We start from the raw sequence: 19,554 nt of genomic DNA, 5'->3' as shown, positions 1-19,554 counted from the left end.
AAAATAAATAAATAAATAAAGGTCCCACTGCTCAGAAGTACTGATTCACTGAAGGTGATAAATGTTTATTTGGGTGGTGTTTCAACATCTTGGGATGACCATGCTCCTCCAGTAGTGACTGAATCTCCTACATGAGAGAAAATAATCAGGTATGACAGTAAAAAGCATAGCATTGTTCAGTTTGTGGTATATACAATGTAAACAGCTTCAGAAAGGTCTCAACTTACCCCTCAAAACAACATTAGAGCTTTGGTTGTCTCAGCTACGCCCAAATGCCCTCCTCATCATCCTGTTGTGCAAGAGAAAACACTTAGAGACCAGATTTATTTCCTACAGTGTTAGTTCTGCTGACTGATTCTACTGTACAAATTACACCATCACTTATGTCTTATGTGATAACCTCAGTGAGAGAGCAGCATGTTTTTGCTTTAAATGCCATTTTGCCCCCACATTAATTTTAGTTGCGTACTGTGTCTTCCAGAATGATTGTTTTGTGATGGGATGTCCGTCGGTCCTGTGTTTTAACCCTGGAAAACACTTTTGATCTAAAAAGTGTTGAACGTCATTGTGTGAAAAATGTGCAATCTTGTTATTTTGTCATTCGTACGGTAGGCGCTTACTGACCTGGTCTGGAGAGGGACGGTGACCTGCGTGTGGCGGTCCACGGGCCGGCCCTCCACGATGGTGAGGTGAGGGGTGATGGGGATGCTGGGCGTGGTGTGGATGTTGGGGATGCTGAGGGTGCTGAGGATGCTGCGGGTGAGGATGCTGCGGGTGAGGTCCTTGGGGGGGCGGGCCATGTGGGTGTTGGGGGTGAGGGTGCTGTGGAGCCGGATGTCCGTGTGGGTGCTGCGGCACATGCTGCGGGTGCTGTTGGTGCGGGTGCTGTGGCTGTGGGGGGCGTGGATGCTGTTGGTGTTGAGGAAGCGGTTGAGAGTGCTGAGGATGCTGAGGATGCTGCGGATGCTGAGGGTGCTGCGGGTGTTGCGCGTGTTGAGGATACTGGGGCTGCGGCTGCTGTGGATGAGGGTGCTGTGCCGGGGCTTGTGGGTGCTGCAGGTGCTGTGGGTGTTGGGGGTGTGTGGCGTGTGGATAAGGAGACTGCTGAGCGTGGGGAGGGTGGGGGTATTGGGGCTGTGGCTGAGTCTGAGCATGTGGAGGCTGCGGCTGGTGGTGAGGAGCGTGTGGATGATACTGCTCATCCTCATAGTTGTCGGCTATCAGCTTCATTCTGCTTTGTGTCTGAGAAGAAAATTATTACATCATGATTTGTTGTTTCAAGCTACCGCCTCTTCACACTAACCAATGGAGAACAAGCACACAACCTTAGAATAAACTGAGGGTTTTAACATCTATACAACTAATTAGTTAAAATTTACACTCATTTTAAGTTTTTCTTTAGCAAAATGTTCTATAATCTATTATCAATCCAGCAAACAGTGTCGTATGTTTTTATTATTGCTTTCTACTTATGAAGATATTACACATTTTATGATAAACATAAAGTACAAAAAGGAGCTGTAGGCTTTTCTTCAAAAAATATAAAGCACATCTCTTTTTGATGCAAAAAACTCCCAAAAGATTTGAATGTATTGTGATGCTTTGAAAGCGGCTTACAAAATTCAAACCAATTAAACCTTTTTACTTTTTCTCACATTATAGCCACAAATGTTTCTGAAATTTTATGTGACAGACCAATGTCACTCAGAGAAGTGAAAGGGAAATGGTACAGTTTCTCAATTAAAAAATAAATAAATAAAAAGAACAGCGCGTGCATTCGTATTTAGTTTCCCCAAAGTTGGTTAGTAGAATTATCTTTCACTACTTAAAAAGCTGCAATTCTTTTGGGGCATCTCTCTACCAACTTTGCAGATGTAGACACTGATAATCCTGTCCATTATTCACAGTGATTTACAGTAAAAAAAAATATTATGAAGAATGCAATATGATGATTGATGGTGCAAGTGCTTACATCAGTTTAGGTCAGTGTCAGTAGAGCAGACACAAATTGAACTAAGCAGGTTTTCTGCCTTTTTGGACTCAGAAATCTTATATTTTCTCCAGAAAATGGACTAGTGAGCAGTTAGAAATCCTTGCAGAAATATCTTGTGTTGAAGGACAAAATAAATAGACATTCAAATGATCCAAGTAGTCATCAGCACACACTAGGCAGAGTTAAAACACTGTAATCAGAGGCCTGGATAATAACAAATGAAACACTAAAGAAAGAACAAGGTTTGCTCTTAAGCTTCCACTGGTCTTTAGAGGCGGGTCATTTAGACCCCATGAGTTTTTTACTCTGTGCGCACGTTGTCACATTGACCCAGTGACAAAAAAAAAAAAAAAAAGTCCGACTGTGACATTTGCTGCACTCCACCTGAGCTGCGGGACGGTTAAAAGAACTTGTGTGGCAAGTTACTTCATTTTTTATTTTTTTGACAATGCTTGAAATGGTACTAACGTGTTGTTTGAGTTGGTGCATCAGTTTGTCCCGCTCTCTTTTCAGGGCCAGCACCTCCTCCTGGGTTTTCTTTTTATTGGAAGCAGATAGTTCGAGTAATGCTATGTTAGCGTCTTTTTCACTGATGGCTGCCAGCAGAGCTTGTTGTCTGAAAACAAATCAAAACAAAAAAAGAAAAACGTAGCACCCACACATATGAAAATTGTAGAACATTTATCGATTCTAAAACTGCACTGAATCTCTGTCAAATACAGTTCATATTCAACTCTACTTCACAACAAGATTAAGAAGTATTTGTAGTCCAGGTGTTTAACTTAACACGCTTGTGCAAAGAGTTGCAGGGTGAATTCAGCAAAGTTTGGCAAACTTCAAAAGACTTGACATAAATCAACTAGTTTATGTGATGCTTTACATATTTGAAGTGAAAAATAACATTAATGTGCACATGGCAATGCGTAGTGTCATTGTGTGCAGTACTGACCCTAATTTAAACCCTAAAGAGGGGACAACATACACAATCTGCTTTTTGATACAAAAGCTGTTTTAGTGGCATAAGCTGCAACATCTTGCCAAGTAACAATATAAAAGTGATACTTCATCTGAAATGAATTGGACAAATTGAAACTGTCAAGTATGCAGCAATACTGACTTCATTTCAAGGATCTCCTCCAGCTGCTTCCTGCGCTCTTGTCTCATGTTAGTAAGATGAGTGTCCCTCTCCTGTAAAGACTGCTGCGTGGAGGAGAGACGTTGCTTGGTGGCGTCCAGCTCCTGTCTCGTCCTTTCCAGCGTGCTCATCAGTTCCTCCAGCTGACGGACGGCACATCGGACAGAGCAGAAAACACACAGTGACTCAGTGCAAACGTATGAAGCGCTGCTGAGAAGTTCAAATACGCTTATCATGGGTGTGAATGTCATCTGAATTTTAAGCTTCTAGAACTAGAAGTTGTCCTACACAGTCCTATAAGGGTTTTAGAGAAAAAAAAAAAAAGCTAAACAAAACTTATCTTATTCCTCAACTAGTTCCTGGCACAGTTTATTTAAATTAACTGGTTAATTAACTGGTGTTGACCGCACTTTTAAGCCTGGTTTTAAGCCTGGTTTGTTAATGTTTAAGGTTCTCAGTTAAAGGTCATTTCAAAAGCTTAATGTTGTTGTGGTTCATCATTCAAAAATACTTTTAATGGGTGTTTTAGGAGTCATTATCTAGTTGGAACACACACCAAATTCAGTCATTAAAACATTTGGAGAAATGTTTTAACACACCTTTTTAACACAGATATGTCCATTTTCTACATGAACATATTTTCAACTGGATCTTAATTTTAAAACTTTGAAGTGAACAGTGGGATTTTTTTTAAAATAATGATCTTTAAGTGTGCTCAATTAATTATGACGCAAGTTAAACCACCTAGAAAAGACTGGATGAAAGATGTATGATGGATTTTTCTGGAAAAAAAAGTATTTTCTGCATAAACATATGCTAAAAAAAAATAACTTCTCTGAAATTTCTTAAGGATATTTTCCCCAAATATTAGTAGGGTGCGTGTATATATGAAGTTCAATTGATGAGAGTAATTTCACAATAGATTCAAACTTGTGCACATTCATTTTACTATTTAAAATCATCAAGTTGTTTATTACATCATAATTGCACCTTAAAAGACGGATATTGTACATTGAATGCATTTAAATTTATAAATGGCACTCCAGGTATTTAAACATACATAATCAGAGCTTATTATTTATGAAAGATAAGTTAAATACTCACCTTTAAGTGGTGACCACTTTCTAAAGAGCCTTCCTTGCGAGGATCTTGTCCTAAGCCTTTCTTGTCCCCTTGTAGTCCCAGTTTGATGTTGGAGCCTTTCTTGATCTGATCTTTACCTCCTTGCCTGTAAAATTTCACACTTCTAAAACTGTTCCATACCACAACAGTAATTAAGTCAAATCTAAAGGAGCTAAGATGTGAGGAGGGCACATTACAAACCCATAAAAAGGACGAGGAACCATAATGAGTACAAATGGAAGAAATGAGCTAGGCAACAAAGCATGAGCATCCCCATCTGAACTGAGCCTCATGTCATTGTTGGGCGGACTGAAAGGTTTCAGTGCAGGAGTTTGGGTCAACCTCAGTAGAGTTGGACTACGAGAGTTGCAGGGAAATGTCTTACCTTGGAGCTAAACTGCAGACAGGTAGATTTAAAGGTAGAAGACAATAGGATGAAGGACACGTGAAGAAAACATTGGAAGCAGGAAAAAACACACAGAAGAAAAGCAAAAATAAAAATGTAAAGAAAGTTTTCGAACCAAAATGTAAAACAAATAATAGTAAAAAAAAGAACACCTTGGGGGTATAATCATCCAACAACACTTGAGATTATAGACAAGCCTGTGACAGTCTGACGCAGCTTTTGCAGGATGCACTTTCTCTGAACAACATGGAGCGCTGTGCATCTGCTGCCAAGCCTGGGAGTGGCAGACATGCAGTCAGACAGGCAAAGAATTAGCCGGGCAAAAGATGAGGACGAGGAACGGGGGCAAGAAAGGAAGGAAGGGAAGCTAACAGTATTTTGATTGAGTGGGAGACAAAGGTTGAAGGGCATTAGTTGAAAATGCAGGGGATTCGTTAATAGAGCACACTCGATAGGATTCAGTCCAGATCCGACAAAATACAGCATCCCCACCCTGATGGTGCACAGACTAGGAGCACAGCAGCTTCAGTCATGCAGGTCATTTTTTCTGAGTATTTCCTTCAGTGTCTGTTAGGGTTAGCTAGGAAGACAGCTGGAGCAGACTGGGAGGAAGAGACCGGGAAAGAGAGAAGGTGCCAGGTGACGATGTAGAAAGGAAAACCTCAGTCAGAAGCACGAGTGTCACCGACAGAAAGAAATGAGGCGGATAGATGGGTGGAATGAAAAGGAGTGAAATGTGCCCATAGGAGAGGGAGGTGTAACAGCTGAGGACTGATACTTTTTACAAAAGCTTTAACAAACAGCCCATAAAACAACATATAATCAGAAAAGTCCTGTGTGTGTGTGTGTGTGTGTGTGTGTGTGAATGAGTGAAAATATGCTGCTGTCCACGCTGTTTCTTGGTAGGAACAACGTGTGCAGTAAAATCAACTCAAACAAATAAAAAACGGAGCAGAAAGAATCACACCAAGGTCTCACAGAAAATCAATCGCTTTCAAACGTATTCAGACTCCATAACTTTTTCAAATTTTGTCAAATTGCCACCACAAACTTCAATACATTTTCATTTGAGTTTCATGTGATAGAACATAGACAACGAATACCATGGAGCGGCACCAGAATGTGCCTCTCCATGTGCTTCAAATCCAAATTCAATTATTTATCCATGGACCTTCCACAATCATGCACAACTTAGTGTTGGTTTAGCAGATAAAATGTCAATACAATCCGTTCAAGTTTGTGGTTTATAAGCGACAAAATGTGGAAAAAGCTCAAGGTGTATCAATATTTTTCCAAGCCACAACAATGATGGGCTCAATTTAAACAGCAGCATCTTTGACAAACACCTGGATAATTGCTGGTGCCATAAATTGTAAAATGTGGTATCCTTGAGGTGAACTTTACACTTCATCATTGCATACACAAGCAAAAAAGAAACAGAAATATAAAGTAGAAAATGAACACCACATGTGCAATATTTAAAATGCACAATCCTGTGCAAAGGTTTTCAGTCATCCATCTTTTTATCTGTTTCACAAGGAGACAGACTTTCTGTATTTGATAACATTTTGTTCAACAGTTCTTCAGGCTTTCTGAAGGTCTATAATTTTCTGTCCGATAACAGATAACATTTTTAGTGAAGGTGTGTTTGTTTCTCCTCTCATTAAATTAAAGAGCCCTTTAATTCTTCCTCATTCATATTGTTGTATTCAGGCTTAAAAAGGGTCTTAAAGCTCAAGGCAAGAACTAATATTGTGTCCAAATAGGGCAGACAACTATGTAAAGACCCAAACTGGATCCTTATGCACTTTGTTAGAAGCAGCCAGTCACAATGCTTTCATTTGTTCTCATTTCATAGTTTGGGAAACAGAACTGAAACTGATCAAAAAAGTAGCCAGAATCCATGAAAAGCATGAACAACTTACAAAAACTAAAAAATAAAATAAAATAAAAAAATACAAGAAATTCTGGTCCTTGAGAGGAAAATATGAATTAATAAGAAACGGTTTAAAACCTTTGCACAGATAATTGCACGTTTAGTCATTAACTTGTTAGAAAACTAACATGCAACAGTTTATATGTCATGCACATGTCAAACACACACACATGCTCTCCAACTAATGACCAAGCTGAAAGAAATGCATTCATGGAGCAGGTGCAGACAGTTACTGAGAAAGAAAAACAAAAACTGCAGGAGTCTTTGCATCGTGTGTCGAAGTAAGTAATGAAAACACAGACAACAAACAAAAGCTGCCACTGCGATGCAAAGATCTGTGCATCCTACAGAGAGCAGGCAGAACCAGGCACACGGGTGAAACCAGACGCAGTCACAGCAGTTGCGGTCCGAGATTTTAAATCAGGAAGCCGAGCGGGGCTGATGTGCCAGGGCAGAGCACTCACTTTCCCAGGAAATCCCAGACCATGCCCCCTATCTGCTGAGGGGCGGCAGACACAGAAGGGAGTGGGTCAGGGGGGGCTCTGCCTCCAGAACGAGGGGTATGGCGAGGGGCAGTGGATGGGGGGCTTTTTAAAATTTAGTGCAAAAGGAAGGGCACAAGAGCGTTTCAAAGAAGATGAAGGACAGATTGAAGATTCAGAATCCAATTTGAGAAAGAATAAGGAGGGAATGAACAGAGGTCAAGGTTGACCAATGGTCGGGGTTAGAGAAGGGGACAAAAGACAGAAGGGATACAGGATGAAAAAAGTGGGTAAGGATGGCAAAAAAAGGACAAGAAAACTCAATTAATCACATTTGGTGAAAGACTTAGCAAGGAACTCAACTGAGTGGGCACTTTTCACTGACATCTAGCTTGTATCTGTGTTACATGGAGAGTATGTGACAGGAGAGAAGAAGAAGAAGTCGCAGCAGATCTGTGTTGGCCTCAGACAATTCAACCAAGGCTTAGGTCAGTTTAGCGATCCACTTCGTCAGCTGAACCAAAACTAAACAACAATTTCAGAGTCGAGTTTCTGGATTAAATGTCACATGAATACAAGAATGAAAGAAGCACATTTACAGAAATCAATTACTCTGTTCCAACATCATGCAGGGGGAAAATGTCCAGTTTTTCCAAAGAATGGCTTTGAGAGAGAAACAAACAAATCAGCTTGTGAGGAAAATCAACCCATTGATTGACACTTAATGCTGTCTGGTGACTCGTCAGTCAAAGCCTAAAAAACCTGTTTATTTCTGGACCAATAAATGCAGGCAGGTCATGGTATCATCTCTCTTTGGTGTGGAAGTTGTTAATGAGGAAAATGTCCAGGTGAACTGTTTCCAGGAGGATTTAAGGTTAAAGTATGGCTCTATTTATGGAAATGAACAGAGACACTAACCCTATAGATAGTAATGTTTAACACAGCGACTGTGAATGTGAAATTTAGGTTAAAATCGTTACGTCAGAACTTTACGAAATTAAAATCGGTCCCAAATGTGGTGCATCTCAAATTTAAGACAAAGCATTAAAATTCCTGGCAGGTGAAACATCAGTCACTGCTTATCTGGAGGACATTCAGACATTCAGGCAAGAGTCCATAGGCTTTATCAGACCTTCAAACAAACTCACTCCACACAGACTCCATCCAAGACAAAACAGCTATGCTTGAGCAAATAGACAAGTGGAAACAAGTAGTTTATAACTTGATGTCGAAACCTCATCCAGCATCAACAGAAACAAACTCGTCTGTGTCACGGAAACCAATGTGTTGCATTGAGAGCTGTAACCATAATGTAACCATAACTCAACCGAATTAGAATAACAAACAAGAGCATTGAGAAAGAACGGGTAACCAACAGCGACGAAGATATTAAAACACAAGCAGAAAAACAGAAACTGGAAAAGAAACCAAAGACTTTGTTTTCTTTACGTAAGCTGATATAAAACTAAAACCATTTTTGATGACATCTTGCTTTTCTTAGTATAAGGCATTTATTTAGAGGTACAGAAAAGAATATTTATATATATATATATTTTTTTTTACTAAATCCTGAATAAGTTTCCAGCATAAGTTTCACTCACCTTTCCAGCTCAGCAATCTTCTTGTCCTTGTCATTCTTCTCCGTCTCCACCTCTCTCAGGATGTCCAGAAGCCTCTCCACTTCCGACTGAGCCTTGCTTGCCTCGTCTTTATAATAGCTCACTTCCTTTTCCAGAAGCTTTACTCGATCCACGTACTCCGGGTTTCCTCGGGGGCCCGAGTGCTGCTGCTCCACCTCGTGAGCTTTCTACGTCCGTGTACCAAGGAAAGATGCACAGAGTCAGTTCACATTGACGAGCCAAAGAGAGCAGCTCACAATGTTTTTACTGTGCTCTAAAGTCTTGTGGTAGATCTGTCTCTGTCTCTCTGTCTCTGTGAATGCAATATAGTGAAGAGTAGAGTAAACATTGTGAACCAGCCCATCATTACTGGTGCTGGCTCATTAGCTTTAACAGAGCTATTATTTAGCTCAATTTAAATGTCTCTCTGAGTCTCACAGTCATCTGTCACTTGGTTAGTATGCAGAGTGCATTACAGTGTACATGTTTGTCCTACGTGTACAGAAAAAAAAAAAAAAAAAAAAAAAACTGAAAAAATTTATTAAATATTCAGATAAAAAACAAGATGATCACAAATAACCAAAACCGAGACTCAATTTTGGTCACGTTTGACAAATCTCATCACCACTTTGATTGAATTTTCAATTAAATTTACTGCAAAGGTACACATCACCCTTGGGGAAGCAAACAGACCCACGTATGGAGCAAAGTTTTACAGAGCCATCCGCCAAAACACAGCAGCGATCTCCACCCACGGCTCGAACAAACGCTACCAGCACCACACCGAGAGAAACGAGAAGCGCTGCAACAATAACGACATGCAACGTATCATGCAAACCCAACAGAGCTGAAACAGTGTTTGCATCTGTAAACTGACTGTGTGCAGAAAAAGAAGTTGGAGCAATTTATTGTTAATGTTTTTAGGATGTGGGGATAAAAAAAAAAAACATAATTATGTCATTGCTCATCTGTCAGAATCTTTAAGTAAATAGAGATTATGCAAAAGTATTTACTGTTAATGTTTAACCCCATTTTGTTTCATTATAATGACAAAGTTTATTTCATTTTTGTGTGATTTTATGTAATAAACCAACACAAAGTAGTGGAGAATTATGCTTTGTGTTGTTTGAGGCGTTTTAACAAGTTGTTCCTCCAGGATTGGTCTGTATTACCTCCACCCATCTTCTACTTTCCTCAGCTTCCTAGTCCCTTCGAAAGATAAACCCCGCAGCATGATGCTGCCACTACCATGCTGCAACGTTTGGGATGTTGTAGTTTTCCAGAAAGTTAAAGTCTTATGTGGGACCTATCAACCAGAAGTTTTAAAAATCCATCCAAAACACCTTTACAAAGTTTAACATTAGTAAAGAGTTGATGTGCAGGTGGATTAGAAGCAGACGGAAAATCTGAACGTAGCAAGAGAAAGCTGAGGTGATAGGTGTGTTTACACAAGCATTGTCAATGTTAAAACTGCATCGTAAACTTTGCTATCTTTATGCACACTGTAAAGGATCTGATTTGTCTTTGAATGCTCAGATTAATTGTGATCAATTTTTCAAAAACGTTCACAACCAGGGAAATTACAGCCACAGGTCTCACATTTGTTGTTGCTGAACCTATTTTCTAGGCACAGCATCACTAAAGACCAACTAAAAATGTGCTAAAACATTTTTAAAAAGTTTGCTGCGCCTCCTATGTAGCTTGTGGCAGGTTGCAAACTTATTAAGAATTACTTTTGAACAAGGTCATTTCTGCCACTCTTACATAAACACATTCTTCCCACCTGAGCTGTAAATCTCTGCAGCGCCTCCAGAGCTGATGCCATCGCAGTACAGCTGGCTTAACACTGAGATTAATTTACATGGGCTCTATTTAATGTAGGTGAACTCTGAAGGCATGTAGCTTGCACTACATTTTTGTTTATGGGTTATCGCAGGATGATGGTGTTGTACATAAAAACTAAAATGTATCAATTTGCCTCCACTTTGCAATTATTTTCTAGTTTATGTTGGTCAGTCACATAAAGTCACAACAAAATATTTTGTTGTTGTGGTTGCAATGTGACAAAAATGTAAAAGTTCAATGGTGTGGATAATTTCCTGATGCAGCGTGTGACACTTAAAGCTGCAGGAAGGCAGACAGTCGGAGAAAGAATTCATAAATCATAGCTTTTATAAATCCCTCTTAAAAACTTTAGAATAATGAACCTGTTTTTTTCATTGTTTTGCATATATGTAACACAAAGGATTAAACGTGTTTTTATCCCCTCTGACTTAAAGTTGCACATTTTAATGCTTGTCTGGATAATTTAAGCATCCGTTTTGACTTGAAAACTTTATAAGTACAAATATAATTCTGCTGAAGGCCAATGTTACTGGAATAATGAAATCTTAGAATATTAGCGTTACCTAAAACAATGCCTGAGTTTTAATAAAAACTAAAGGAATAAATCCTTAGAAATGTTATTGAGTAATGTGGGAATTGTGCTAATTTCAGCTGACAATAAATACAACAGAACAAAATTTGAAAAAATAACAACTTTGACTGTGTAACACCATTTTCACACATACAAACACACACACGCACACACACGCACACACACACAGACATTAATCACTGTAAGAGGACATTGCACAGGACTCTCTGTTCAGTCTGAAGCTCGTAATACCCGCACAGTGCAATGGGCAACATGCATGTCGATGGGGGAAAGCAGTGCCTGTGCTGGGACTCGCCATGATCACCATCTAGCATATTTCAAAGAACTTCTCAGTGTCCTCATGCTTTCAATGTGCGCCTCGCAGGCCTCAAGAGAGGGACTTACAGGATTGTTCATGTGACTGAATAGCTGCTCAGCTTGCTACATTGCCAACAGAGGGGGGTCGAGGAAGGGACATTAGAAAGGAGGGGTGGGAGGGTTCAGGGAGAGTTAGGTGTTAGGGCTTAGTTTGAGCCAGAGGAGATAACAGCAGGATCAGACATAATACACGTTTGATGGCAGAGTAACACAGTTTCAGCACTGAACGTGTCGTTAAAGGTTAACAGCAGTAAAACACTGATGACGACAGACGGACAGACGGTCTGTGGGTCATGGAGACAAAGAAGATGGAGGGACTCCTTGTTCTGCGAAGCATTGTGACAAATACAGCAGCTTGCAGCAGAGGAGAGAAAGTGACGGCAGCCAGGATCCTAAAAAAAACTGTGATTTATGTAACGCCGGATCAAGACTCTTGTTCAGAAAAGCTTTCAGTGACCTCTTCCTACTCCCAAAACAGAATGAGCAAATCAAACGACAGAGTTTTATAATGTTCAACAGCTTGTAAAACAACAAAATCAAAGTACATTTTCCTGGTTTATTTCAAGTTTGTTCATTTCTCCAAAAATAGAAAAAAAATAACTTTTTTCACACTTTCTCTAATTACATTCATTTTACAAAAAATTCAGGTCAGCTGCAAAAAAAAAAAAAAAAGCATCATCACCAGCCCATGTGGCACAGTAGGGATGACGTATTCGTCATAATGTGCAATGTTAGTTTTCCTATAAGATGTAAACGAAACTTCTTGATACTATCTTATAACAATGGTTTTCTTCTTGCCTGGTTTGTCTGTTTAGGTGAGGATACTGAACAGTTTTTTTATTAAGTGTTCAAACAAATCAGCACCAACAAATCAGCTTCATTTCCCTTAACTTTGGGAGATCAGCGATCAGTCAATACCGACATGTGGAACTGATCCTGTCCACCAATCCTATCTACATTTAGATTTTATTTCTAAAAATCATGTGTTGTTACTTAGCTTCACTATTATACACTACTTTGAGGTGATCTATCACACAAAGTAGAATAAAACACATTGAAGTTTGTGACAAAATTAAGGAGTGCATTTTTTGAAATGTTCATTTTATTTAGCTAACGGTATATATCTATTTGATTATGTTTAATCCTTCCGTGTTCTGGCGCTAGAGGACTTCACTGACCAGTTTGAAAGGAAAGACATGTGGCAAATATTCAGAGACCAGGAACTGAAGACTCCAGCTTCTGCACACGGTGCGTCCTCGCTGCCAACTGAGCCACCAAACACGCAAATCCTTTCTTTACAAGTCTTCAAAATAGGATGTGCCAGAGGATGGTGGAGCTTCAATTAGTGCATAATATATTTCTTCCAAAAATGAAGTATATGTTGCACCTCAGGAAACATATGACACATGAACAGGTACTTACTGGCTTCATTAATCAGATCAAAATGATCACCTGTAAAACATGTTGATGAGTGAGCTTTCACCAAGACAAGGACAAACACCTACCTTTTGCAACTGCGTCTCCAACTTACTACACTCCTCTTTTTTCTGCTCAATGGCGATTTCCAGGGACTTGAGCTTTGAGTCCTTCTTGAGGCCAGAGGATGCCAGGGATGATGCGTGCTCTTTGAGATCGATGAGACTAGACTGCAGGTAGACAATCAACACAGACGTCGAAAGCACGTTTAAATCCAGCAGCCTTGCCTTGTCAGCAGGTGTGAAAAGGCCACAGAATCAGAGGAGACAGCTGGTGAGAGAGACACTTAGCGGATGCACTGCAGAGGAGAGCTGGATGTTGTGCAGAGAAACACAGAGAGAGGCATGCGGATTCACCCCGACGCCCTCGCACAGACCATCTCACACCTACCTCCTTCTCTGTTAACTCTATCTGCAGGTTGTTGACCTTCTCCTTCAGCTCTTTGTTCTCCTTCTTATAGGAATCCACTTCTTCCAGACGTTCTCTGTCTTCTCTCTCTCTTTGGTCCTTTAATCGCTCAATAATTCTCTCCTAACAAAATGAAACAAAAACATAAATGCACACCAGTTAATGTGATTCTAAATCAGTAAGTGCAGCTTTCCAACCACTAAAGTTTGCAGTCGATGTTGCAACGATATAAAAAAAAAAAATCAAAATTATGTTTTGAAATTGCTCTGAAAAGACCACAAGATAATTACATCTTTGTTTTAAATTAAATGACTTAACAGTCCGTCGTATCTTGATGATAAATATGTCATTGCAAAATGATTGTGTCTTTAAAAGCAATCTAACACCTTTGACATGTTCCCAGGTGTTTTTTTTTTTTACTTTGGAACGACAAAGAAAATTAAAATGTGTTCAATGAAGGCCTGAAGCTTCACCATCAAAGTTCTTTTGTGCAAGGAAAATTTGGAATAATTATCCAACACAGTTGGAAGAGTTCACAAATTTAAGACACTTGATTCATCAGTAATTCACTGTACAACTCTGAAGTTTCTCTGATTTTACTTTTTATATGTATATGTTTGAGTTAAAATGAACATTGTTCTTTTATTCTGTGAACTACTGACAACATGTCTCTGAAATTCCAAGCTAAAATTTAGCATTTATTTACAGAAAATGAGAAATGGTCAAAATAATGGAAAAAAATAAATAAATAAAAAAATGCAGCGCTTTCAGAACTCAAATAATGCAAAGAAAACCAGTTAATATTCATTCAGAAATAACAATAAGGTTTTAGGAAGAGTTCAGAAATCAAGGTTTTCAGTGGGGTTCAGTGCAGTGGGCTCTTCATTTTTCCCAGAGCTGCAGCTCCTGAATGTAACCTCAAACCAGAACGTTTCATTCATAAGTTTCATGTTTCCCAATATTTGCATTTCTTGCTATAATTTCTGTGTTTACATTGTGCGATCGTACTGATGTTCATACTGATGTGCAAGACTGTAACACAAAGAGACGTAAAAAAAAAAAAAAAAAAAAAAAAAAACCAACAAATCAGATCTCGACGTTGCACCTTCTCTGAGAGCGCCTCCTCCAGGGTGGCCAGGGCAGTGTCTGTGTTACTGGAGTCGGTCTGCAGAGACTTGATCCTGTCCTTGAGGTTTCCCAGCTGCTTGTCTTTGTCTCTCAGCTGCTCCTGCAGGTTTTCAATCTGTTTCATTCAAAGAGAACAAAGCATAATAGCACAGTTGCACAAAGCATTATTTAAGGTTGAAGTAGCCATATGTAGTAAAAGAAAAGCAATAAAAAGAAGCCTGGGCTTTTACAATACAGTTTTTTTTGGTTTAAGGGTATATATAAGCATGCTCCAAAAAGGCACATTAATAAAACAGTACTAACAAGTATGCATTGGATTAATGCTTCTTATAATGCCTTTTATAACCCTAAAGGTTTGTGAAATTATGTCAAATTCAGCTGGGAATAAAACTGTTGTGGTCAGTGGGTTTTAATTTTGGCCTTTGCTTTCATATCTAGAGGGCTGGTTAGTTTATTTCCAGGTTATAAAAACTTTCTAGTTCCTTTTTTCTTCCCTTCAGTGTCAGTTTCAGTTGGGCCTCCATTCTCATACTGCCTCTTGATATGCAAAGAAAAGATATTTTCCAGTAAATGATGTTGGAAAAGAGAGAGTCTGTGAATGTGTTACTGCAACGTCTTTCCAAAAAGCAGGGACAGAGTTGTTTATCCTTTTTCTCTTGTGCCAACAAAGTTATCACTATGTTATGTCAGGTTATGTTAAACAATCCTGGCCACATCCAGGATGTGAGGAGACAAACCAGTTTGAATAAACAAAAAGCTTTCATTGTCTTGCTAATATAGACAAGGCAAGTTTATTCATATAATGTAGCTCCATTCATAAGTGAGGTTATCCAGAGTTCTTTGCAGGACAACAAAACAAAACAAAACAAAAAGAAAAAAAAAAGTTTTTTTCTTCAAACAGAGCGCGGTATGCCAGCACTGAAAAGCATTTTAAAATGCAGGTTTAATAGGCTAATTTAAATCCAAATGTATTTGCCAATATAACAATTCAATCAATAATCAGTGAACCAGCAAACAGTTCATTAGTCAGAGTCTTTGGCCATGACCTTTGAAAACAGGAAGCCAGATTTAAAAACTTGTCTAATATGAGGGATTTTGCTTGTGGCAGACAAAACCCTGGCTGCAGCATTTTGGATGAGCTGCAGCTGTCAGACCAGCCAAGATATTGTTTCTGTAATCTAATCTACTGAAAACGAAAGAATCGCTACGTTTTTCTGTCATGTTTTCACAGGAAACCAACGTTTTTTTTAACATTTTTTTTTTCAGATACTAGTTAAAACATTTGGGATGTTGTGGTGTCAAATCAAATTTCCTATTTTTTTATTTGATTTATTAAATTTCAGTTTAATTGACATATTTTTTTTTATTTTTAATCTGAATCTCTAAGATAGGAAACTGTAAACTAGGTAACAGGAGGAACTCAAACAGACGGGCACATCGGTGGCTGCGTTTGCCAAAGGAGGGTGAAACAAATGGTGCATGCGAATTTGATTCTTAAAACTCAAACAAAGACAGATATACTGTGTAAACAACACTGCCAAACACAATGCAGCTCGTTGTGATAACACAGCTAGCCCCATAATTTAAATGAAAAATTACAGGGAAATGTGTAAGATTCTTAAAGATCGTTGGTGATACACAAACAGTGAAAAATATTTCGAAATGAAGTGTTTTGCAAAAGCTGGGGGTAATTCACATAGGTCCAGAAAAAGAGAAACAAACAAAAAAAACATACAATTGCCCTACTGGCTTTACTTCATTTTCTGTTCCAATGTGTACAGAGGGATTTGCAAATGTAAAACAATGCCCTAAAATTGTATTATTGCTAAGGTTTTCTCTGCTTGCCTTGCAAATTTCAGCAAACATAAATCAAATGAATTATAGAGCAGAACAAAATCATTTTTATGCCGCCATTAGCAAAAAAAATGTTCCAGGGTAATGATGGAGTGGAAAGCACCACAAGTTTGACATTATGTAACAATAACTACTGGATATATTGTCAGATGTAGCAATGGCATTACATTAGCTCTGTATGCAATAGCAGTAAATATATGACATTTTTTCAACGTCAGTCACTCCAAAATCTGATACGTTTCAGTCAGTTCTCTTTTTATTTTATTTTCATCAGTTAAACAATTTTTTTATACACTTTTAAACCATCTTCATTATCTAACAACTTAAAAAATACCTTCTTAAAAGTGACAGTGTGATGTTCCTAAAGATTTAATGCCTCAATCTTGTTAGGGTTTTTTGCTGGTAATAAAAATGATTTCCTGTCTCTTCTTCACACGTTTCCACTTGTTATGGTAGAAAGCCATAATTAGACTGCCTAGGAGAAACCGGTCCTGATCAGTTTATCGAAAACAGTTCAGCAAAGAAGCAGAAGGAGGAGGCAGGTAGTGGGAGAAAAGTGTATCTAAAAGCCCGGCTTTGTGAACTCTCAGAACGTATAACAAGTTAACATTTTAGACAAATCTAGATAATAAAAAAGGCAATTAGTGATCACTTTGTCGTAATTAGATAGTCACATTTTAAAGGTAAGCAGTTGAAGTAAATGTCTTGTTTTTTTGGTTTTTTTTTTTTTTTCTTTTTTGTGGACCTCTCAGAAAAACTCCCACTCATCTTGGAGAGAGTAACCAATCTGCTTTGTGTTTTCATTAAGTGACTGCTTTAGTCCAGGAAGCAGTGATCTGACAAAACATCCCACTGCATCGCTGTTTGTTTGGATTTCAGATGACTCCTAGAGTGATACTACAAGTTACACCCACACGCTTCAGAGATTTCCATAGCAAAATAATACAACAGATTCAGCTATTTTTCCTCAACTTCAACTTTTAAACAGGGCGATATCTTTTCTTTGCTCCTCTCACCTTTTTCTGCAGGACATTAATCTTCCTTTCTTTAACCTCCAGCATGTCCTTCATGTCCCTGATCTCTCCAGCGAGAGTTCCCTTCTCCTCCGTCAGGTCCTGCAGCTGCTTAGTTTTCTTGTTCAGGAAGGACTCCTTTTCTTCCAGACGCAGACGTAGAGCATCAACCTGAAGAATGGCACACACTTAGAAAAAGTCACAGTGATTACTGTACTGTTTTTATCAAAACGTACTTCTCAGTGCCGTTAATATTTTAGAAGAACGTTCCAATTCATCCAGCTTTTAAGTGACACAGTACTTAAAAGAAGAGATTCTAGAAGAGATATTTCACCTTGAAGTCAGTTAATGCAGAAAACAACTCCGGGGTTATTTCTTTAAATCAAATGTGGAGGTTGTGGTGTTAGGAAAGACGCTCAAGTTAAACACTTGGTCTCAAAAATAATTTCCCAACAACCTCTTTCTAGCAAACCGTGATCCACTGCATGTTTCTGACGCCTTTCTATCAGGATCAGCGATAACGTCTCCAGCAAAGTGAGTTTCTATTTGTTGGATTAGACCAGCCTTCTCTCTCCGCATGCATCATTGAACCTTGGCCACATTGTTGCTTTCTTGGACAAATGTTGGCTGATGCTGACCGCTGCGGACCTGGAAGACACGAACACTGCAGATATGAGCTGCAGTTTGGAGATGCTGCCACCCAATCACTGCTTGGTTCTTGTTCAATTTGCTTAAATCCTTATGGTTACCAGTTTTTTCCTCTTCATGCATCGACAACGAGGAGAAACTGTTCCTGAAATATACCCAACCTGCTAACAGATGTCATGATGGAGAGATAACAAGGGCTCCTCCCTTCACCTGTTGGAATGTTTCGCCTGACTGGTGTATAATGAGTGTGAATTTAGTTATTTTTGCTCACACACATTTAGTGCAATGACAGGGCAGGTGAAAAAGCATTAATTTTAGCCCATAAATAATATTTGAGCACTAAATTAAATTTTCTTATCAACCCAGTGGTTCTGTTGGCACTTTGTGGAAGCATATCCGCTGCACAAAGTGAGTCCAGGTCTTGGTTTAACATTAATATTACTAATATTAATTATATTCACTGCATATTATTTGCTTTTCATTTATTTATTTTTTTTTAGTATTAAACTGAAAAATGCATCAGTTACAGCTATTTGTTTGTGAATTTAGAAACATAATTACAAAACATATGACCATATCAAATTTGAGGTACTTAAACAAATGTAAATACCTTTCACTTGTAAGATATTTACAAATGTAAGGTATTTACAGATAGTAAATAGTTACCTATTTATGGTTCAAGCTACCAAATCTTTCTTTTAACAGCCTCTTTAAATTATTTCATTTGTGATTCAGCTTCAGTCTCAGTTGGTCGCAGCAGATCGACGCTCCGACAGTCGTTATCTGAGCGTTCATCTGAAGGTTTCTTCCTGTCAAAATGGGGTTGTTCCTTCCCACTGTTGCCACATGCATGCTCAGTTTTGGGGAATAACTCCAAAGGCAATGGCTCAATGCAAAATGGGCTGAATTTCCTTAAATTATAAACTTTTTACCGATCAAATTGGAATATATATGCTTGCATATGGGGTTGGATTAAATAAGTGTTGTCTTCTTCTTACTACTTTTCAAACAGAAAAGTAGTAGTAAACAATTTATTTTGTTCTTGGTTAGGTATGCACATTTATCTTATTGATTTTTTTTTGTTCTCTTGTTTTTAGAAACCTGTTTGAAATAAATAAATAAAATCAAGAAAATAATAGATTGATTTCTGTATATTGGTGCATATAAATTGTATTTGCGTTTCTTGTAGAGTGCCTGGAGGCAAGATTTACTTGGAGTAGGAAAATAAACTAATTTCAATGTTTTTTGTGAGCTTGTAAAATGCTTGAGTCTATTTAGGGTAAACAGCTTTCTATCTGATGACTCAAGTTACTTGTTTGCAAAAAAAGGTTGTTCTAAAGCCTCAGCAGAAAAACACCATTTGTTCAAACTGCTTATTTGACTTTTCCTCATTGACATGCATCTTCACGACATGACAGCAGTCTTAATACAGACACCATTATTTAGCTTTCTTTTTTGTATAACATGTCCTGACACAGTACAAGGTGCAACGACCGTCACCTGCATGCAATGTTCATGTTTCATTTTAAAATTTCCCAAG

General features: G+C 38.5%; 1 protein-coding gene across 7 annotated transcripts in view; it reads right to left on the bottom strand.

Annotated features, from left to right (window-relative positions):
- Positions 1-5: 5 nt before the first annotated feature.
- The window catches only part of erc2 (ELKS/RAB6-interacting/CAST family member 2), a 43,358-nt gene continuing 23,809 nt past the window's right edge, over positions 6-19,554 (bottom strand). For 2 of the 7 annotated variants that reach the window (XM_015028702.1, XM_015028705.1), the window contains 14 exons: positions 17,370-17,537; positions 14,477-14,614; positions 13,354-13,494; positions 12,993-13,133; positions 11,515-11,550; positions 8,676-8,881; positions 7,057-7,179; positions 4,636-4,647; positions 4,233-4,356; positions 3,111-3,271; positions 2,462-2,609; positions 625-1,242; positions 228-289; positions 6-127 (listed from right to left, as the gene is read on the bottom strand). In XM_015028702.1, the coding sequence (XP_014884188.1) occupies positions 263-289; positions 625-1,242; positions 2,462-2,609; positions 3,111-3,271; positions 4,233-4,356; positions 4,636-4,647; positions 7,057-7,179; positions 8,676-8,881; positions 11,515-11,550; positions 12,993-13,133; positions 13,354-13,494; positions 14,477-14,614; positions 17,370-17,537 (2,043 nt within the window). In that variant the 3' untranslated portion in view covers positions 6-127; positions 228-262. The remainder of the gene's footprint in view (positions 128-227; positions 290-624; positions 1,243-2,461; positions 2,610-3,110; positions 3,272-4,232; positions 4,357-4,635; positions 4,648-7,056; positions 7,180-8,675; positions 8,882-11,514; positions 11,551-12,992; positions 13,134-13,353; positions 13,495-14,476; positions 14,615-17,369; positions 17,538-19,554) is intronic. The other 5 variants (XM_015028706.1, XM_015028707.1, XM_015028703.1 and 2 more) reach the window with 4 other exon arrangements.

The sequence above is a fragment of the Poecilia latipinna genome, unplaced genomic scaffold, assembly GCF_001443285.1.
Source record: "Poecilia latipinna isolate Pla-1442-1.1 unplaced genomic scaffold, P_latipinna-1.0 Scaffold133, whole genome shotgun sequence".
Classification (NCBI taxonomy): domain Eukaryota; kingdom Metazoa; phylum Chordata; class Actinopteri; order Cyprinodontiformes; family Poeciliidae; genus Poecilia; species Poecilia latipinna.
Note: the sequence above shows the minus strand (reverse complement) of the source record. Positions and strands in the feature narration are given on the sequence as shown.